General features: G+C 36.1%; 1 protein-coding gene across 2 annotated transcripts; it reads left to right on the top strand.

The window, feature by feature from the left end:
- The first annotated feature begins 12,597 nt into the window (after window positions 1-12,597).
- LOC122312517 (uncharacterized protein At5g01610-like) lies at window positions 12,598-16,136 on the top strand. Of its 2 annotated transcripts, none has more exons than XM_043127154.1 (3): window positions 12,598-12,866; window positions 13,915-13,969; window positions 15,313-16,136. In XM_043127154.1, exons 1-3 carry the CDS (start codon window positions 12,765-12,767, stop codon window positions 15,690-15,692), a joined length of 537 nt encoding a protein of 178 aa, XP_042983088.1. In that variant the 5' UTR covers window positions 12,598-12,764; the 3' UTR covers window positions 15,693-16,136. The 2 variants fall into 2 exon arrangements, 1 of the variants encoding a protein (XP_042983088.1); XR_006243204.1 differs by having other exon boundaries at window positions 12,608-12,866; window positions 15,455-15,593.
- The last annotated feature ends 7,499 nt before the right edge of the window (window positions 16,137-23,635 follow it).

Genomic DNA, 23,635 nt, shown 5'->3' with positions numbered 1-23,635 from the left:
TTCGAACACATAGAACTCTTAATTGAAGGTTGGGCCCCAGGAGTTGTTCTTGGAGCAAAAAATCTACTTAATCCCCCCACTGACTTTCCAGTTCCAGATTCCCTCGACTTCCCCTTACCTTTTGAAAGCTGAGACTATCCCTCCATACTATTACCATCATCAATATCATCAGATGTTAAATCTATATCGCCTCCAATCTCCAAGCTTATGTTTTTTTTTTTCTCTTTGCTTGTTTTCATTTCATCAAGCAACTCTTTCATTTGCCATTTTACATCTTCAGAGACCTTTTTACATGCTTCTACATTGCCTGGAATCCCAGCTAGATGATACTTCAACCGAGTGATCCTGCCACCTCTAATTACTTTATTACAATATAAACATTCAGTATTATTTCTAGCCCCTGGCACTGCACGTGCATGGGCCCATGTTGGATCTTCTGATCTTACAGGAGCAAGTGTTGTAGATGTAGCACCGGTTGATTGACAACTAGACATTTTTATATCCCTATATAATAATTCATAATTCAACACTTATTCAAATTCAAGTGTTTAACACTTAATAGACGGAAACTTAACATAATTTACTTGTACTAAGTTGAAACTGGAAAATTGAAAATTGAAATACATTCATCATCACTATCTTCAAGAATCTGAAATGAATGATCAACCAAAATAACTGTAAACCAATAAGTAAAATATGACAAGCAATTCCGTGTGTACTGCATAGGCCAAGAAGAGAGAAAAAAAAAAAGTGCCAGTTAAGTTTACTAGATCGTAGAAGACAAAAGAAAAGACCAACAAGGAAAAAAAAATAAAAAAAATAAAACTAAATTGCAGGCAATGAGAGTTACTACTTACGAGATTAAATAATAGAGAAAAAAAAAATTGCTAGTTTACTACATCGTAGAAGAAAAAAGAAAAGACCAACAAGGAAAAAAAAATAAAATAAAATAAAAAAAGTGCAAGACTGCAAGCAATGAAGTCAAAGAATAGAGAGAAGAAAAAAAAAAAAAAAAGAGGGAAGGTGCCGGCAACTAGATCAAAGGAGAGAAAAGAAAAGATCAAAAAGATGAAAAAAAAAATAGTGCAGACAACGGCAACGAGATCAAAGAAGAGAGAAAAGAAAAAAAAAAAACAAAGTGCAGCACTGCAGGCTACGGCAACGAGATCAAAGAAGAGAGGGAAAAAAAAAACTAAACAAAGTGCATGCAACGAGATCAAATAAGAGAATAGATTAATAGCAAAGATCAAGAAAAGAAATTGAAAAGAGTCAAAATCTCATACCAGTAGTAGTGCTGCGCAGCTGCAGTAATTTACAAACTCTCCACTTCAAGTCCAGGTGCACGGCAGCAGGAAATTGGAAAGAGAAAATGATCTAAAAGTGAAACTGAAAACCTAAAGACTAATGGCCAAAATGACATAAATGACCCTGACCAGTTATCTAAATTTCAAAATTGCCATTAGTACATAAACTTTAAATCAGCAGATGCATACCGGACGAAATTTATATTCCGGCCAAAATCCGGAATACCGGCCAAAACAATACTGTACAGGCCGGTACACCCGGTATTTTGTCCGGTACGAAATATATAGATTTTCTGTACCGGACCGGATACCGGTACGGTACGGTATCAAAAACACTGTATCAGAGAACCTGTTGCTGAGGTCTCCATCTCTGACCTGGGCGACTAACTCCTCATCCTGCTGCTAACATATCCTGTTTTCAGTCAATGTACCCATCTTGTGTGCAGTCTCTGCTAACTTCGACTTGCATAATCTTCATTCTTGCAAGATTTTCCTTCATACCGTAGTTCACTACCTTCATTTAGCAAGATATAGTTTAAGGTAGTAACCATCATGGAGGTCTGATCGTCTTGGCAGTTATGTGATCATCAACTTTAGATGTAGATATCCCTGGAACATCTGACGTTTTGTTCTCATCTCTCACACATTTGCTTCATGTCGTGTTCTAGGGAGATTTCTTCAGGTTTAGATAAGGAAAAGTAAAACTGAGTCCCTTTTACTTCCTCATCTAATTCACACGACCATTACCACGAGCCAAGACCAATGAATCATTCGTGACCTTCCACGCCCTTTTGAGAAAACACACTTGAATGACTGTTGTCTTTAAACTGTCTTTAATAGTATTGTGCACTACAAGAAATACGATGTCATGTATTTCTTCAGTCACCATATTTACAACATCATTATCAGTTTTCTCCTGATTTTAGCAGTCTCTTGTGGCCTGTCTTGCCACAATTTTTAGCGAGTCATATGTTGTCCAGATCTTGACTTACCTTTGCCCTTACTGTCAACATTCAGGACCAACAACTCGAGATCTTGTCAGAATCTCTTCTGCACACCTCTTCATCTAGGATAAGATTTCTTACATTAAGAAACTTCAACTTCGTTTTCTTTGAAGAATTACTCATAACCATTCTCATGACCTCCCAACTTTTTGACCACAACGCCAAATACTATTTGGCAACAATAGTACCCTCTGCATTTTTTGAAGTTGAATTGTTTTTTCATCTGCATTTTGTTATTTGCAACTGTCTTTTCAAAGAAAGCCAAAATGAGATCCGTTGCGGTTCTCCTCTTAATAACATTATGCTCCATGAGTTGTATGACTGCCAAAACATGCTGATATAACAATTTAATCAGCATTGTCCAATGATCTGAAGTTTGCTCCTCAAACTTCACAATCCCAACTAGCTTAAATGAAGCCCAAAAGAACTGAGTTCGGCAACATTGGACTCCAACTGGCTGACATTAAGTCCAAAACAAATGAGTATGTCACGACTCCAACTGGCTGTGATCAAGCCCAAAACAAATGAGTCCATCACGACTCCAATTGGCTGCAATCAAGCCCTAAACAAATGAGTCCATCACGACTCTAACTGGCTGAAATCTAACCCAAAATGATCTGCAACTCGTGGACGGTTCAGATCGAATATACTGATGATGAATCTCAACATTCCCATTGTACGGATGAGTTCGGAATGATCCAAATAGTTTGTCAGTACTATTTAATTATCGTAATGGAATTCCAACTGGCGTAGATCTAGCCCAAAATGATCTACAACTGATGCACGGTTCAGATCAAAAGTACTAATGGCGAATCTTAACATTCCCACCGTACAGATGAGTTCGGAATAATCCAAATAGTTTGTCAGCACTATTTGATCATCGCAATGAAACTCCAACTGGCATAGATCTAGCCTAAAATGATCTGCAACTCATGGACGGTTCAGATCAAATGTAGCGATGGCGAATCTCAACATTCCACCGTACAGATGAGTCTGGAATAATCCAAATAGTTTGTCAGCACTATTTGATCATCAAAATTAGACTGCAAATGAAGTAGATCAAGCCCAAAATAATCTGCAACTATGGACGGCTCAGATCGAAAGTACTGATGGCAAATGTCAACATTCCCACCGTACAGATGAGTCTAGAATGATCTAAATAATTTGTCAGCACTATTTGATCATCGTAATTGAACTCCAACTGGCATTGATCAAGCCCAAAATGATCTGCAACTCTGAACAGTTCAGATCGAATGTACTGATGGCGAATCTCAACATTCCCACCGTATAGATGAGTCCGGAATAGTTTGTCAACACTATTTGATCATCGCAATTAAACTCCAACTAGCGTTGATCAAGCCCAAAATGATCTGCAACTTTGAACAGTTCAGATCGAAGGTACCGATGGCGAATCTCAACATTCTCACAGTACGGATGAGTTTGGAATGATCCAAATAGTTTGTCATCACTATTTGATCATCGCAATTGTACTCCAAATGGCATAGATCAAGCTCAAAACGATCTACAACTTTGAACAGTTCAGATTGAATGTACCGATGACGAATCTCAACATTCCCACCGTATAGATGAGTCTGGAATGATCCAAATAGTTTGTCAGCACTATTTGATCATCGCAATTGAACTCCAACTAGCGTTGATAAAGCCCAAAATGATTTGCAACTTGTGGACGGTTTGGACCGAATATACCGATGGTGAATCTCAATATTTCCACCGTACGGATGAGTCCAGAATGATCCAAATAGTTGGAAAGAACTATTTGATTGTTAAAATCAGATTTCGAATGGCTTGGATATAGGCCAACAAAGATCTGAAAAACGGATTGTCCAGATTATCTGGCCCGTGTCATACACGCGCTACAGCAGACGTCTGAGGCGCATGGTTAACACGCGCCAGAGTCCTCCTAGGGCACGTAGGGGCGCGTGAGAGCGTGCCTCTCACGTATCTTCAACCACTCGGTGCACATGAGGGCGCGTGGACACTTGTCCTTCATGCGTCTTCTTCTTCTAGACGCGAGTGGGGAGCGTGTTACCCACTCGTCTTCTTCCTCGGGTGCGACTAAGGAGCGTCTGTGCACTCTCCAACTTCTAGGGGCGTGTACAGTCTCCTCTGACATCCATTTTTTATGCCGTTTGCGGCAACGGATTCATCTTGACGCGAGGAACATCATTGTATGGTCAAAAATTGATTTTGATCAACTTGATTTTTTTGGACAGCACGAAACCAAAGCTCTGATACTAATTGTTGCATCTCTGTCCTGTCCAAAAATCACACAAGATGATAGAGAGACAATTTTTAAGTGGTTCGGCAACTTGCCTACCTCCACTAAAGCGGAAACTCAATATTTTCAATATGTTTGTGTAAAATTACAAACACTCATAAACAACTCTCTATCTCTCAAAATGACTTATGTTCTGGGTTTCTCTAGAACCTAAATTTCACCCAGCCCTCTGCCTTGATCTCTCACCGCAGTGAGGATGATTTTCATTTTCAACAAATAATCTCTTCTTATAAGAGAAGCCATGGGGGACAAAACTCTGACACTTCTTGACCAAGATGAAGCTTTCAATCGATGCAGCCATTTTGGTCAATATTTGCTGCCAGGGACTTTCAGTGGATGAGTGGGTGGCTACAGCTTCAAGTGACATTTCACACTTGTGGGGTTTCCAATAGAAAACAAGTATTTGTGACTAATTTTTTGCAATGAAAAGAACTACTTGGAACAAAAACAGACTCATTTTAGCTGAAAATAGACATTTCACTGAAAATAATTGGTCACAAATTAGCAATTTTCTTATAGTGTGTGGTGTGAGCATTTCACTTCATTTTCCTCAGGAATTGTAAAAAAGCTTTGTACAATGTCTAACATGGTTTTGAGTATCTTGCTTTCACCTAATTTTTCCCAAGCTTTTAAAGCTAAGATACTAGTTTCACCTTTTGTTCTGTGTTGATTTCTCATGATGCTTGAATCAGAATTTGGTCCTCAAAAGGCCTATTATATTCAACTTAAAATATGTTTCATTAGGCATAAAGGTTATTGGATTAAGGCTGGTGAGATAGGATGTATCCATCAAATGCTTATGTTTGAGGTTAAATTACTTTGAATGAGGCTTGATTATTAGAATAAGTGATCCCATGGTGCATTCTCACAAACACAAGGAGGGCATACACAACACTACACGGATTGAAAGCAATCAACAGCAAGGTTCACTCAGTGTACAAACATCAGACATCAATGTTTCTAGAAGCTAACAGTAGAGAAATTAGTTACTATTTTGTCTCAAGTATTGTAACCGAACAATATTCTTTTATTTCTCTTTACTATGTATAAATATATGTAAAGATGATCAATACAAATTACGTTAGAATTTCATATATTCTATTTTCCTAACATGGTATCTAGAGCGGCCCTGCAAGGACTAACGTCACCTTGATCCAAAGCTACCCCACCTTCTTCTGATTCCTCTTCTTCTTCAAATTTGTCTTCATTCTCTCACATCGTCACCACCAAACTTAATACCGATAACTACTTTCTATGCAAGGTCTAGATATCAGCCTATTTACGAGGTCAAGACCTGTCCCGTACCCAAAACAAATCCATTCTCAACCCTTTCTTCAGCTACGTCGATGGAACCCATTCTCAACCCTCTGCCACCCTACCTGACCTTACAACCACCATACCCAAAACAAATATAGCCCTTACTTCATGGCATCGAAAGGATCAATTGGTTTTGAGTATTTTGTTCTCCTCATTATCTGACTCTATTCTTGGACATGTTCTTTCCTCCACAACAGCTCAAGAACTTTGGGATTCCCTCACCTTAATGTTTTAATCACATCTCAAGCAAAGGAGTTTCAGGTTCGGTTTTAACTTACAAATCTCTTAACCATTTCCTCATATTTTGGCAAGGTACATTTCTTAGTTGACTCTCTTGCGACTACTGGGACTTCTCTCTCTGATAAAGAGATTGTCACTTAACTTGCTCAATGGTCTTAGCCCTTTTTACGAGTCATTTATAACTTCGGTTACTACAAGAGCAAAGCCTCTCACTTCTCGTGAGTTATACCAACTCTTACTTATACATGAGTCGTGGGTCTCTCATCTAACTTGGAGTGTTATCTCCACTGTTGAGCCCTCTGCTAATTTCAATGCTTCTGGTGGTCGTGATCAATGCCGTGGTTCTCCTAGAGGTGGTCGTCAAGGTAGAGGTTGTGGTCGTCATTTCACTTCTTCTCGTGGTGGACGTTCATCTTCTTCAAATAATCCTACCCAAAACTACACGGCCCAAAGACCTACATGTCAGGTTTGCAACAAAACAGGGCATGTTGCCCTCCAGTGCTAGCACAGGTTTGATCATTCCTATCAGCTTGATCCTCCGAGCTCATTCTTGGCAAATTACACGACACCAGCATCCTTTTCTGATTCTACTTGGTATCCAGATTCAACAACCACACACTACATTACTAATGATCTGAGTAATCTGAATATTTCATTTGAATAGTATCATGGTGGTGACACCTATGCATGTAGGAGATGGAACTGGTGTTCCTACCAGAATCTTGGTGATTCATATCTCTCCACCGGTTCTCCCCCTTTATCCTTCACTCTTTGAAATTTGCTCCATGTTTCATCCATTACAAAAAACTTAGTTTCTATACTTCAGTTTTGCATTGATCCCTCTTGCTTCTTTGAGTTTCACTCTTCCCATTTTTCTGTGAAGGACAATCAAACAAGGACAACTCTACTCACAGGACCTATGCATAATGGCCTTTACGTCTTTCCAACAAAATTGTCTCCCTCTACACGTGTTGGTGAATGTACAACTCTAGCTCAATGGCATCGAAGGCTTGGTCATCCATCTCTCACACAAGTCTCACGAATACTACATTCCAAGTGTTTGCCAAAGTCTCCCATAGATTATGTTTTTAATTGCCCCGAGTGCCCTATTGCCAAACATTATCAACTTCCCTTTTGTAATAGTCAGGCTAACTACTCACGGCCCTTAGAGTTAATTTGTGTTGATCTTTGGGGTCTTGCCCCTCATTTTTCAAGACTTGGCTACAAAGATTATCTATCTTTTGTTGATTGTTATACCCTTTACACATGGTTTTTTTCTTTAAAGCTTAAATCTGATGTTATCAATGTTTTCAAAACCTTTTTACCTTATACCGAACGCTTGTTTAATACCAAACTTCTCACCTCACTCAAATATGTCAAAAATTGGTATCTCATATTGTCTCTCGTGTCCTCACACATTAACAAAATGGCCTAATTGATAGAAAACATAGACACATAGTTGAAACTGAGTTATCACTCCTCACCCATTCCTCCCTTCCTTTCTCATATTGGGCTGATGCCTTTGAGTGTGTTGTTTACCTTATTAATATTCTTCCATTTCCGGCTCTCAAAAATCAGACTCCTCATTTTTGTGTCTACAATTTTGATCCTAATTATAGTTTTTTAAAAGTGTTCGGATGTCAATGTTGGCCAAATATTCAACCATATCTTACAAATAAATTCAATTTTCATTCTATTCCGTGTCTTTTTCTTAGATATAACACCTTACATAAGGGATATAAATGTTTGGACATCACAAAAAATAGAATGTATATTTCCATGGATGTGGTGTTCAATGAGGCTTTATTTCCCTTGTCAAATACTCAATCCAATTCTCTTGTAACCTCTGCCAATATAGAGATAGCCCATTTACCCATCTTGCAACCGTCTATACTTGGACCTGGCCCATGCCCAATGTCACAAATCTCTTCATCTGAAAGTTAGTTATTGTCTACCTCTCGTTCTCCTGGTATTTCCTCTGCGAAATCCCAAAACAGCACCTCACCTCCCAGTTTACAATCTTCTTTCCCAACCCTTATTGCACCACACTCTCCCATCATCAACCGAGCCCAGACAAACTCTTCTTGTCCTCTAGTCTTCTTGGATGGAACTATTCTATCATTCTCATTTTTTTCTTATCACCTTTGCTACTATTCCTAACGAACCATCTAGTTACTTCATGACTTCCAAATTTGCTTAATGAAAGGATGTGATGTCTGAGGAGTTTATGTCATTACAAAAAAACAAAACTTGGACCTTAGTACCTTTAACTCCATCGACTAATATCCTTGGCTGTCGTTGGGTATACTGTATAAAAACAAACGCTGATGGATCATTCCAATGCAGAAAAGCTCGTTTTGTAGCTAAAGGGTATCATCAATTACATGGCTGGGACTATAATGAGACATTTAGTCCAATGGTAAAGCCATCTACTATACGACTAATTCTATAAATTGTTGTCATTCGTGCATGGCCATTAAGGCAAATTGATATTCAAAATGCTTTTTTGCATGGTCCTTTAACTGATGATGTGTATATGTAGCAACCTCATGGATTTGTTGATCCTACAAAACCAGCAGATGTTTGTAAACTACACAAGGCTATATACGGCCTCAAGCAAGCCCCAAGAGCATGGTTTGCTCAACTCAATTCTTGGCTTCTTGGGTATGGCTTTCTTGCATCAAAGGCAGATCCCTCCCTCTTCATTTTAAGATCATGGTGCTCTTTATATATACTTGTTGGTCTACATTGATGATATAGTCATCACTTCCTCTAAATCTTTAGCCATTGATATTCTAATACATGACTTAGTTGCTGCTTTTCTTGTTAAAGACTTGGGTTGCTTGTCCTACTTTCTTGGTCTAGAAGTAGACTACACAACTGCAGGTGTATTAATTTCTCAACAAAAATATATCAATGACTTACTGGTCCGCAGCAAGATGCTTCATGCAAAGCCTATTTCTTCTCCCATGGCAGCCTCATTGAAGCTATCAAAATATGACACACCAGACTTTAATGATCCAACTTCGTACCATAGTATTGTCGGTGGTATGCAGTATCTTTTTCTAACTTGACCTGACATCCCCTTTGCCGTGAACAAGGTTTGTCAATTCATGCATGCTCTCAAAACATCTCATTAGGTCGTGGTCAAGAGAATTCTAAGGTATCTTAAAGCTACAATCAACCATGGCCTTCTTTTAAAAAATCAGTCTCATCATACCCTTCAAGCATACTCAAATGTTGATTGGGGAGGCTGTCCCGATGATCGCAGATCAACTGGAGGTTTCTGTGTCTATCTCGACAACCACTTAATTTCTCGAAGTTCAAAAAAGTAGAAAATTGTAGCTCGTTCATCTATAGAGGCTAAGTATAAATCATTATCCTCTTTAGCTGCTAAAATGATTTGGTTGCAAAATGTCCTTCAAGAACTGGGTGTGTCTCTAACTAAAGCTCCAATCCTCTGGTGCGATAACATTGGAGCAACCTTCTCATCAGCTAACCCAATTTATCATTAAAAAGCAAAGCATATGGATATAGATTTTCACTTCATAGGGGATCGAGTTGCTGCCCACGCTCTTCAAGCTCAATTTTTTAATTCCAAGGATCAAATAGCCGATGTGCTAACAAAGCCTCTTATTTCAGATAAGTTCATCAATTTTCGAACAAGCCTCACTGTGGTTGATTCCCCACTGGACTCGAGGGGGCGTATTAGAATAAGTGATCCTATGGTGCATTCTCACAAACACAAGGAAGGCATACACGACACTGCACGAATTGAAAGCAATCGACAACAAGGTTCACTCTATACAAACCGCCGACATCAATGTTTTCTAGAAGCTAACAGTAGAGAAATTAGTTACTATTTTGTCTCAAGTATTGTAACGAAACAATTTTCTTTTATTCATTTTTACTGTATATAAATATATTTAAAGATGATCAATACAAATTACATTGGAATTCCATATACTCTGTTTTGCTAACACTGATGATTAACAATTGATATGGATATTTTTGGAGCAGTGGGGATTTATTCTCTCTGCTTCATAAAAGAATATTATTGAAAAGGATTTGTCTACCGGTTGAATGGAGGGTAGGCTTGAGAATTCGTTTCTTGCATGCATGTCCTTGATGCTTTACATTGTAAACTATTCAGTTGCTTTTACAACAGAAATACATGAGAAATTCAATTTACTTTTATGGAAATCTATTGACCATCTATTGCCTATCATTCAACAAGAAAGCTAATGGGAAGATAAAAAAAAAGGGTGCATTGAATTTTTGGTATGACAACGGAAATGGCTTACTGGCTTAGAGACCAAAGACAACTCATTCAACACAAAACTAGGCTGGAACTTGTTGAGAGATAAATCTCCCTGTTTTCCTTCCTTTTCAATCTTTCTTTCATTTGTAATGCTATTATACCTATTAGAATTGATGTTTTTGTGTGGAAGCTGCAAAACAATGGTATTCCATTGGAGATCAATATGGAATCGCCTTAGCCTCAATTTGTGCCTGTCATTTAAGTTGGTCTAAAACAGAACCTCATGTGTTTTTAGGGTATTGTTTGAAAAATAGTGTATGGCTCACTTTGGCATTGTTTCTTCTCACTTTTGGCTGCTCTCACATAATTTCTAATGGTTGGAAGAACAAGGCCACCTCATGTTGGATCTTCTTTCATCAAAGGTTGGCTAAGAGAACTTGATTCTCTTGGTAAGCCATCTTTTCTTAGCAATAAGCCAAACACCCTTGTTCTTGGCTCTCTTCACACTCCTCTAACAAAAACAATTTTTTCAAGAGTGTTCTTTTTGGGTGAGTTTGGAAATTAAAAGTATTATCCACTGATTTTTTTTTTTTCAGCCTTAGCCTCCCCCACATCTATTTACATTTGAAGAAACATCACTTTATTACAATGATCAGAGAGAGTGATGTAAACTCTAATCGATTCACTTTGAGATCCAATAACAATATTAGAAAACAAATCCAAAAACGCCAAACTCAAGTCTATGGATGGAGAATTTAGACCCGTTAAGATCTCATTTCAAGAACCTAGATTATATTAAAATCTAGACCCATTGAAATCCCGTCTCAAGAACCCAAATTACAAGGAGGAACGCCACAAAAGTTGTGATTACCTTTGATAAGTTCAAGAGTTCAATTAAGAAGAAGATGAGAAAACTCACTCACAATGAAAATTCAATAAAAAATATATTCCCTTTTCAAATGAGGCTACAAGTAGTTTAAATAACAATCCTCAAAACTCTAAGTGAGTTGCAGGTACTATAGCGTGAGCAATACCTGGGCTACAGTACTTCTAAAATCCTAGTTCACTTTAATTAATAACTTTTCAAATATGCCCTTGGCCAAAATACAAGGCCTTTCCAAAAACCTAGTTCATTAAAAATAAGACATATGTGTGGGTTGACATCCTCAAGCCCACTTATTCTAAACTAATAAGATAAGCTCTTTTAATAAAATAAATAAGTCCAAGGTCTTCAATAACAATAAGCCCAAGTCGTGTCTTCCATAGCTTAGATCAAGTGGATCAAAACTGGTTCTCCTTCTTTCAAGCCCATCATGAGTGTTGGGCTCTTGTTAGCTTCATCCCAATTGGATTGCACCAATTCTTGCATTGCTCCCTTGATCTTCATAGCTCTTAATCTTGTAATTGATTTTTAAGATTTGGTCTGCTTTGAAGCCCATCAGAGAGAGAGAGAGCTTGATGCAATGATGAGAGAGGAGGGTCTGATGAGATTGAGGTGAGGATAGAGAGCTTGATGAGAGAGAGTCTGATGAGATTGAAGGGAGTTGAGAAGAGAGAGTGAAATAATGGGTTGTTTTGTACGAAGTGTAGGGTGTCCACCATGGTTGATTTGTAGAATTACTCATCTTGGGTGACCTATGAAAGAGTGGTGGAATGCAACAAAATTTTCATGAGTATGAAACTTCGGCTGACAAAAGGAAAAATGAAAAGTGAATATTTAATAATATCTATTGGCATAAAACATAGTTGATCGTTTCCTTTAAATTAAAAATAAAGGAAAAATGCATCGGTCATTTATCTGGTATCTGAATGAACTAAGGTTTGGTAAAAAAAAAAACGAACAGAAAAAGTACAAATAGGCTGTAATATGCTACTTCTCTTTTTTTTTTTTTCTTTTTTTTTTTCTTATAAGTTGAGAAATAAAACATTACAGAAAAGAGGAATGCTACACATCATCCCACACCACACACTTTATATATTAAAATATTATTTTTTATTTTTTTTATTTTTTATTTCATTTTATTCTTATTAAATTAATTGAATTATTCTATTTATCATCCATACACTACATATTTATTATAGAAAAAATAAAAAAAAATTAAAATAAGTGTGGTGTGTGAAATGTGAGGATGACAAGAAGAATTTTCCTACAGAAAATTATGTTTTGTTGGTAAAACCAAGAAAAAGCAAGGCAAGGGAAAGAGGACATGTATAGTATAGATGATATGTAAAACAATATAAAGGCGTGGTAAAGCCATTGCTAGCTTCAGATTTTCTCACTCCTTAGCCACTACCTTCCTACAGTATCGTACTCTCCCCGATAGAGAGAGAGTGAGACGATGGAGAAAGCTCTGACAAAGGTGGGTAGCTTGAAGGTTGGGAGCTCATGGATTTCGAAGAAAGCAAAGGAGGCATTCTCTAATCTCAGTGAAGACATCACTGTGAGTGTGGACTTTTGTGTATTGTTCCGTTGGTGTTCCTTTCTGTTCGCCTTGCAGGGTGGTTCCCTTTTATGGTTTTGGTGGTAATTCTGCTCATTATGTTTGTAATGTGGCTCGATTGAAGTGTGCCCACTCTCTTGATTTTCTATTAATCGTTGATTGGAACTGATATTAGCAGTAGGATGTGAGATCTGTGAATATTTTCCTGGAAAGACAAGATTTGGAGATTGGTTTTTTAATTTAAAAGAAAATATTTATTTGTTAATGTGGTGCTCGCTTCCATTATATCTTTGGAGGGACGTTTGCACTATGATGGGGATTGGGGTAGAAAAACTCCTGTGTTGATGGAAGTGAAAATTTGGGCATGCTATAACATTTCTTTTCCTTTTTTTTTTTTTATTGCTTTTTATATGGTTGAGCTTCTAGAATGGAGCGGGGGAATTCGGTCCAAAATAGCATAAGATTATTTTGATTAACATTATGTCTCGACATGTTCAAAACGGTTTTGAAATTACTGGGTAGAACGCTTCTCGGTTAACACGATTAGGGTGTTATGTATAGCTAACATAATTGGTGGAATTTGTGTAGTGAGGAATGAAGGCCACATTTGGAAGTTTAACTCTGCAAAGACGGTGATGACATGGAAGAGGCACTTGGTCTTGCAAAAATTCTGTGTTTTTCACAACCCACTTAAGCATTGCCTCTTCAGATTTACATCACACAGATTTTTCAGATACTAGGTGACTAGTAAAATAATCCTTGTACATTGCATTGCTTATTGTAAACCTCTTGACTGTACTTTTTTTAGGAGTTAGTCATCACTTATATTCTCAACACTTCTTGACCATATAAAACCTGCAGTTTGTGTATTAAAAGAGTATACTATTAATACTAAGCATATTAATACACATTTATAATAACAAACCATATAATCCTAAGAACCTTGACACATCTGTTTGTTGTGGTATTCATACTACTTTGGAAGTATTTGTGCTTAGTCTTGACGTTAATGTTAACTCTTTCCTTAAAAGGTTGCTTTCTGTTGCAGACTTTGTCAAACACAGTTGAAGAAAAGGCAAAGTGGATTTTCAACAAACTAAAAGGTGACTATATTTGAACTTAGCATGCTCCATTATGCCTGAATCCATATTCCTTATGTGCAAATGCTTGACAGGCTACTTGATTTTCCTTCACATAGAGCCTTAATGTTTTCATACCCTGTACCATAAGAGTTGGCACTTGTCAATTGATGGCAGCACACTGCACGAACCTAGCATAAAATACAATTTGGGAGGAATTGTGCCATCATTTGATGGAAGCCGCATGAAGTATTTGTGAACTCATCCACATGTTTAGTGATTGCAGTTGTTTCCTCAAAAGAGGTGGATACATTTAGGCCATCAACCTGTAAACTAGTTAATTGTGGCAAATCTTCCTGGCATGGGCATGTTTGGTTAGTGAAAATTTCTCAAATTGTTAGATTTCTTGAAAAAAATAAATTTTGAGAGGAGTTTTGTATTCAGTTTTGCAAAAGAGGGTAGGTAGAATGAAAAGTTGTTAGTTAAAACTTTTCTGTGATATGTTTGTGTTGGGTTCTGTGAAAACGAGTCGGTAGAATTGAAAAGTTGTTTGGATGAAAATTTTCAGATGTGTTATTTTGGGTTTTTGTGAAAGTTATCTTGGTTTTTGGTTTTTCTTTTTTCATAGAAGTTGGGGCAAATGATTAGATGAATTTTTTTAGAGATGAAATTTCTTTTGGTGCTGAAAGAGGTTTGGACTGACAGTGAAAATATCTATTAATTTCTGAAAATTCTGTTGGCATCCACTTGTAATTTACCCTTGCTTCTCTCACATGTGAAAATATGAGCTTTATTTATTTATTTTCATTGTATAAAACCATGTTCTTTCATTCATGAACCTCGTTCCTTCTTTTTCTAAACCCTCTTACAGAAATGTTTGCATTTGGATTTTTTCACTGAATTAATTTCATTCATTGCACTTATATTTCTATGTTTCGACTTCTGAAACTAATCTTTTAAATAGTTTGTCATTGGTCTATGAGGTAAAACTTTTTGTAAGAAATAGATACAGTTTTCATTTCATTTCAACTGGTGCAAAGAATTTGTAAATTTAACAACACCGTGACATGAAATTTATGTTCTGCCCAAACATTATTGTATATTTTTATTTCCTTTTATTTAACCTTGAAAAAACAAGTGGTTCGGTTTGGTTGTAAGATGAGAATTTTGAGTTTTAATATGAAATATTAAAATATTATATTTTAATATTATTATTGTTTTGAGATTTAAAAAAATTAAGAAAAAGTTGAATTATTTATTATATTTTATATGGGGATTTGGGAAAGTTGTAATGATGAGATGAGAATTTTGAGTTTGAGATAAAAATTTTAAATTGCCAAACCGAACCCAAAAAAGGCTACCAACAGGGAAGCCACTGAAAAGTTTACCAAATCTCCTTCAAGACTACAACTTACCACGAGGCCTCTTTCCCCAGAACATCACCTATTTTGAATTTGATGAATCTAAGGCCAGGCTGATTGTGTACTTGCCTTCTGTATGTGAGGTCAGCTTTAAAGACTTCTCGACAATAAGGTATGCTACTCGGGTCAAGGCAATTTTGCTGAGGGGAAAGCTTACAGGCATAGACGGAATGAAGACAAAGGTTCTGGTGTGGGTTAAAGTGACAAACATAGCAGTTGAGGACTACAAGTCTGTTAAGGTTTGGTTTACTGCTGGTGTGAAGAAGTCAAGGCCTAAGGATGCTTATCAAATACCCCGTGATGCTATCAAAGTAGAAGAGTTTTGAAATGAGAGTAGATATTCATTGTCTTTGGAGGTAGCCTTTTCTCACCTTCAAGATAGGCGTCTCTCTTGTATACTTCCGATATACTTGAGTTACACCTTTTGCGTTTATCAAAAAAGACTTTATACTCCAAAAAAAAAACAAAATCATTGTCTCAAAACAAATTGGATGCACTTCTCACTTCTCACTGTGTAAGATTGGATGCACTATTATGATTCTCAGTGCTTCAAATGCATCAACTTTAGGTTTAGCTCATGTTGTTCAGCTTTTAATGTTTGTCTTTGCGGTCCAAGCTTTGAGGATATGTCACGACTTTTGGGTGAATACTCAGCAATAGGTGACCATGCTATGGATTCATGATCTTGTGCCTTTGCAATCTTAAGCAAATCCTTGTTGTAATTTTTGTGTTGGCGTAGAATATAATATTATGGATCCTTGGTTGATAAAGATGGCACTTGAAATGACAGAATTCAAATGTGGACTATTGAATTCACAAAATGTCCTTTGCTTCTATGTATTGCAAAATTGAACAGCCTCACGCAAAAGTGGAATTCTTCTTGGCTGCTCAATCACCCTAGCCCTTAATGAAAATGAAGAATGCTTGTTCTATAAAGAGACATCAATGACCCTTGGTTCCTTTATTGCTACTCGAGTAATTTCATAATTTTTACTTTCTATTTTCTCTATTCATAATATTATTTTAAAATGCACATAGAAGATTTTTTATGGGATGTTTGTTTGAATTCAGAGATAAGATGAGATAGTTTTAGATAAAATTTGAAAGTTGAATAAAATATTATTAAAATATTAGTTTTTAATATTATTCTTGTTTTAGAATTTGAAAAAGTTAGAATTATTTATTATATTTTATGTGAAAATTTGAGAAAATTATATGATGAGATGAGATGAGATGAAACACTCTCTGAATCCAAACGAACGTTATGAATTGCTCAATTTATTGATTCAATTTTGCTACTATGATTTTATTGTCTGTTAAAAAGTCTAATAATCTGCTTGCGAGATCATAGAGGAACTGCATTTGAATCACGAACAATCTCTTATATTGATATGACGTTCTCAATCGTCGACAGGCCAATGATGCACCATTCCAAGAAATAGGACTTCCTGTTTTGGTGGAAATGAATACTATGCTGCAAGGTGAGAGTTAAAGGGAGGGGAAGCCAACAATTATCAGCCGAACTCATTTATTCATGATGTAGAACTTTATTCATGAAAGTCCAAAGAAAAGCCATCTTAAAAACTAGAGCATCATCAAATTCCTTCTGCCACATTGAATGTTCACACCATCAATGTAGATTATATCCTCTTCATTTCTTGCCTTGACTTTGAACTATTTTATTTATTTAAATAATGAAGTTTCTAGGCCTAAAATTCAATAGGAACCAAATTAGATATGCATCCTTGGGGACATAATGTCACAGTCGAGTCTAGAAGCTTAAGGAAGATCAGAAGGAGAAATAAGAGATGAATCGTGATGGGTTTCTGGATTCAGTGGGCCTTAGTTCTACAGGCTCATACTAAAACCGTGGGCTCTCGATCTGTGGACAGATGCAACAAATGGGCTGGAAATTCCTTAATAAGCACAGTTAAATAAATGGGTTTGGGCCGGAGTCCAATTGCTTAGAATTACTTGTAATGTTTCTTAATATTACTTGACTTGTTTTGTTAAGTAGTGCGCCAGGCAAGGCTTGAGGAGAATATTTTGTATGGTTTGTTGTAAGTTTGTTACTACTGACAGCCTATATGTACTGAGACCCCATTGGGGAAATGATCATGAATTGAATGCATAAAGTTTATCTTATTTCTTCTTCTTTGGAAGCTGCTAATCCTCAAAGTGAGCCTACAAATCCCCCTTCCCCTTTGCGTGTTATAAAATTGGTATAAGAGATACTTCCATCCCCTTCTTACAAAATTGTGGAAGGTACAAGACTTTGTCTACTGTAGAAAGGACTTAACTCCCTAAAGAAGACCTCTAAGTTCCAATTCAAAAGTTTGGAGATCGAGATGTTGGCCTTGAAGAGGCAGTTAACCACTTTGACCATGGAATTGCAAAAGAAGAATTAGGACCATGGTGAGACTTCATATGGACCTAGAGGGTAGCAAGTCTTGGCGTTGGTGCATCTAAGTGAGGTGCAGGCTCGAGCAGTAAGACTTGAATTCCCTATGTTTAGTGGTGAAAGATCCCACTAGCTAGCTATACAAGATACAAAAATTCTTTAATTTCAATAACACCATAACACAACACAAGCTAAGGTTAGCTTCCTTCCACATCGAAGGCAAGGCCTTGGTATGGTTCTAGGACTTGGATGAATCTGGACAATTAGTTGATTGAGAACAATTTGTAAGGGCTTTGCTTGTTAGATTTGGCCCTAATTGCGGAACTACATTGCTTACATTCTCAACTTGCATGCTCTTCAAATTGATACTGCCATAACCATGAACTTGAGAAAAGCAAAACATGTAAAATGAAAACAGAACAATAGAGGGGGGAAATGTCTAGCTAAGAGAGGGAGGGGTGACAACAATAACAATCAACAACTATGGCCTTTATACACGGAGTTTCCTACATATTTTTCCGCATTCTTTGCCACCAATACAATCATAACAATATGCAAAACAAAACACAAGAAGACATTATGATTTTGGAAATCCCCGCATCCAAGCATAAACGATCTTAGCTCTACATAAACACACATGGACAAATAGCATAAACCACCCAATGAGAAATCATGGAAAGGAATCCTAGTGGTGAACCTAGTGTTGAGAAAGTAGGCTTTGACGGGAATCTTTCCAATTCCCTCATCTTCCTTGTCAACAAATTCATTCTTGTGATCAAAGCTTGGAACCCAGGAGTCAAACTCGTTGATATCGACCAAGACTAGGGATGGGATTGTAGAGAACGATCTGACACTGAAGAAATGAATGGTGGGCTTGAGGGAAGCGAGAGATGTAAAGGTCTAATAGGACGGGAAGGGTTAGGAATAAGAGATTTGGTGGCTACGTAAGGTAATCCTCCCTTGGTGCCCCAATTCAATGTGTTTTCATTGGTTTGATTGCAGATTTTGTGTGTTTTAACTTTTATTAAGATCATAGCCATGTATCCCCCACTTTTTTTGAAAGCCAAATGGAGGAGTTTCCTTCAGTGACAATGTTTTATAATTTGATTGTTGACAAGTTACATATGGCTTTGCGTTTCATTGAAATTGATTGAAATATTTGCATCCTCTTCATCTTTAGATAAATTATTAACATAGAAGAATAAATAACGAGTTGTTTAACTCAATAACTCTACACCACACACCTATTGATGTGAGTTTTTATTTTTTATCTTTTTTTTTTCCTTAGCAGGTATGTGGTGTAGAGCTATTAAGTAAAATTTTTCATAAATAAATACAAGCAATCCACATTGGTGATGACCAAAAAATTGTATTGGATCCTAAATCTAATAACCCATCGAAAAATGGTTGTTTGATTAATGGCATATTTGGGGTTGCGTTAAGGATTGTAAAACACATTTAAATACCTCAAAAGCTCTTTAATGATAAAATTAGGTTGTTTAGTTGTTATATATTAAAATACTTTTTAATCTTAAAAAGATTAAAAATTACGTTTTCGAAAAAAATTAAAATACTTGTTTGGCGATGACCAAAAATTTTTGATATTTTTTTCAAACGTGTTTTTTTAAATAATGTGGAACGTAATTTTAATTTTAAAGAAATCTATCAACGGAAGAAAATACTCATTCAAATTTTAAACAATTACATTTTTGCCCTTTTGTTTTTATTACAGGTACAACATTATCTCAAATGAACTTTTATATAATTTCTACTTCAAAAAACACTTTTTATATTGTTTCTAAGGGCCTATTTAGGGTTGTATTAGGAGTTTATAGTGTTTAAATAGCCTTAAAAGCTCCCTAATAAAAAATTAGGTTATTTAGATGTTATATATATTAAAGTACTTTTAATCTCGAATAAGTTAAAAAGTATGTTTGAGGAAAATCATAATTTTGATACTTTTTCTCAAGCGTGCTGTAACGCTCCGATCCTGGGTGGGTCGGAGAGTTACTTATTCTCACTTACAATTTGTATCTCACAGTACAAATATAAACTCTAATATCTCAGTTACACACAAATATCAATGATTTAAACCAACTATTCCAAAAATAATTAACTAAACACATCATAGAGTCCTAATAAAAAAATTTAACCTCTCAACATATTACGTCACTAGACCACGATAACTTTATTGAAAAATATTCTCCAATAACAAAGGCATTTCTCTATGCTTAATCTGTTATACTTAAATAATCTCGCCCATGCTCTCTAATCTTGGTCTGTAGCTGAAACACTCAAATAATCTAAAAAGATATTGTGGAGATAAGGGATGAGTTATCAACAACTCAGTAAGCCGAGAACACATACTAGTATGTAAACATGAACATTTTCACATAATTCAAAATGCATAAACAAAACATTTCAATTTCAATATGCAAATCTCAAAAATACATATTATGAGAAAATCAGAATGACACTTCAAGCTGTTCATATTAAAAAAAAAAAAAAAACTACTTTTCATATTCAAAGATCCTTTCAGCACAACATGACTGAACATCTTCATTTTATCATATCATATCAGAGTATCATATCATAACAAAGACCATATTTAACTCCCGTGGTGGTTGTATATTTTGCGGAAAGCTAATCACATAAATCACCATGTTATCAAAGCGATTGTACTCAGAGCAGAGACCACTATTATATCCCATGGTAGGGTCAAATGTCACTATTGTAGCATATGACAGGGCCAAAGGTCACTATTGTATCCTGTGATAGGGCTAGAGGTCACTATTATATCCCGTGAGAAGGCCAGAGGCCACTATTATCACCTGTGGCAAGGCCTTATATCATAGCAAATTAGAATTAGAATCACCATATCAAAAGCAGAATCAGAAAGTCATGCCAAAGATTTTTTCAGAAGCCACATCATATCAAAATAGAGTATTGAAATAAATTTAAATCATTTCACATATTCAAAAACATATTCAGAATATCTTCGCATCACATAAACAAATTTTCATAAATTTCATATTTGCTCTTTTTGCATAGTTCAAGAAACAGAATGTACAAAATTAGCTCATGTCTACCCTTGTCATGACAAAAAAAATACTTTCTCTTATATAGATTTTATGCATATGTTGAATACATAATTGAGATTGTTTTCAGATTTTTTTTCAAAACAAATATGCATATTTTCAAAATCAACCTCATTTCATTTCTTTAATGCAAAGTCTGGCATAGAAACTTTATTTACTTGAACTTTTTAGCTTCTCTGAATTTTTTCACAATAATGATAAACAAATATCAATCGTCACCTATAGAAAATCATATAACTTGAATAATTTCCAATTGTATACATAACTTGTAATTGCATCTGACATACTTAATTTAATTCCTTAAAACCTACAATTCTCTTAACTTTAAAATATCATAATTTTCTAAATTCGTCAATATCCACTTAATAAATATTCTGTTAAAACAACAGTATCCTAAAATACCATCTTAACAAAATAAGCCCACAACACCTTAAAGCATTATAACAAGCTTTTGAAATAAAACCCAACCTTAACATAAAATAAATCCAACCCGAGTTAAACCGATCAAACACCATTAATAATAAACCCATCCCAATCCAAAAGCATTAGACTTGCCAATAGATGAACTTAAGGTTAAGACTATAATTCTACTAACTCTTGCATGTAACCTAACAGAAACACAATGTAATGAAAACATTCCTAAAGCCAAGGAGTTGAGTGGTGGCAGCACAAACCCAAGGAAGAATGAAGAGGCAGCGACACTGTGGGAGAGGTGCGACAGAGTTGAGTTGAGTGCAACGGTTGTGCACTCAAACCAAGTGGCTGCGCAACAGATGGAGAAAGAGAGAGAGAGTGGACCAAGAGAGAGAGATTTAGAGATGAGCAAGTGAAAAAAAAAAAAGAATTTGTCGCAGCGTTGAGAGGGAGAAGGAAACTCACTATGTGATAGTGAGGAGGATTGCGATACAGAACTCGAGAGATCAAGGCCGAGTCTCATGGCTAGGTTAGGGTGCAAGGCGACAACTGGCTGGACTGCTTACGAAAGAGGAAGAACTACTCTATTTTTTGCAGCAAAAATAGAGGTGTAAACATTTGTTCCTACTTGTAGGTGGTTGTCGTGCGTGGAGCTGGATAGTGGGCTTCATGCGATGGACGAACTCGACAGCGTTGGGTGGTCAGGATGGAGGTATAAAATGTGCTGCGTGATGGAGGCTAAGTGTGTTTACGTACCAAAGTATGGAGGCAACGGCTTGTGGAGGTGCAGTGAGGAAGGACTTTGGCAAAGGCTGGTGGCATTGGGTAGTTTCTAAAATGCCAGGGAGGAATGTATGAATATTTATAGGTGATTGGAAATGAAAACCTTAGAGGAAGAGAGGGAAGAAACATGCATGAGTGTGAAGTCATGCATGGGGGGAAGTTTCTAAAAGTTTTGGACGTTGGTTTAGATTAGGGCAATCAGGGTCTATCTTAAAAAGAGTTGGGTTGTTAAAGTAGTCCACAATATCCACGGCTAAAATAGCCCAACTAAATCCTGTAAATTTTTCAGGCCAAAAATCCAAAGAAATTATACCTAATCCAAAAATATTTAATGATTTTAACTTAATTAGCAAGCCCAATAAAAAAAAATAAAGCCTATATCTACCTAAACAAAAATTTTTGCCTATAGTCCATTTTGAAAAAATATTCAGTAATCTCAAGCGAGCTTTTCATCATTATAAACCCAAAGAAAAAACTTTAGAAAACGGGCTTAGTGCTGAATTTGAGTGTTACAAGTGCTTTTCCATATAATCTATAATGTAGTTCAAATTTTAAAAATACTATCAATGGGTGAGACTTTCAGATAATGATAACTTTCAAACTTTGAAAAATATGATAATAATATTTAAAAAATCAATTCATTGTCATTTCCACTTCAAAAAGTAATTTTTTAATTTGTTTCCAAACAAATGTAACATATTTAAAAATATTTTAAATATATAGTTACCAATCAGTAAATAACTTTTTAATAATACAAATTATTACTTAAACTATAAGTTATAAACCCTAAAACTATAAGGCATATTTTCCACTACAATTCCAAACATGCACTAAATAAAGTAACATGTTTGAAATCATTTTAGACATATAGTTATCAAACAGTAAATAACTTTTTAATAATAGTGTTGATTACTTAAAATTACAACTAAAAGTCCTAAAGGTAAAAACTATATTATCCATTGCAATCCCAAACATGCACTAATATTTCCTTACAAAAGAAACAAACCAACAAGATTTAACTTTCTCTCTCCAAGAACCTCAAAGAGCCCGATGACCCAACCATTTCCAATCATAAGGAGGGTGTAGCTACTCCCTCCACCCCGATCCATTTTGGAGCTGTCTATAGTATTATGTTTTTTTCAAAATTTTCCTTCCAACTACGATTGATATGCGTCACTCCACGAGACTCCCTAACAATCGATCATTTTACTAAAGGGAGAAGATCGTCCGAACGAGCGACAAGTGAGGCTCATGCATGCTAAGCTATGCCCAGTATCCATGCACCACTACACCTTGGAGACTCTACCTCCAAGGGCGGCACCATCGCTTGGAGGCACCATCAGATTCAACACCCTTAAATCTTTTAGATCCAAACTGATTTCACCTTAACCTGCCATGGCCCTATGCATATATACAGGTTGTTTGCCAATTATTAGAACTATTTTTCACGTGCTATCTTCCCATGTTTCACTTCTTCCATCCAAGGATCATAAGGAAAGGCAAAGTGAAACTCTTATTCAACCCGTTCAAAACATCAGTAGCAAAAATTTAATGGACATGTCATGGTATTACA

The sequence above is a fragment of the Carya illinoinensis genome, chromosome 6 (genome assembly GCF_018687715.1).
Source record: "Carya illinoinensis cultivar Pawnee chromosome 6, C.illinoinensisPawnee_v1, whole genome shotgun sequence".
NCBI classification, from domain to species: Eukaryota; Viridiplantae; Streptophyta; class Magnoliopsida; order Fagales; family Juglandaceae; genus Carya; species Carya illinoinensis.
Note: the sequence above shows the minus strand (reverse complement) of the source record. Positions and strands in the feature narration are given on the sequence as shown.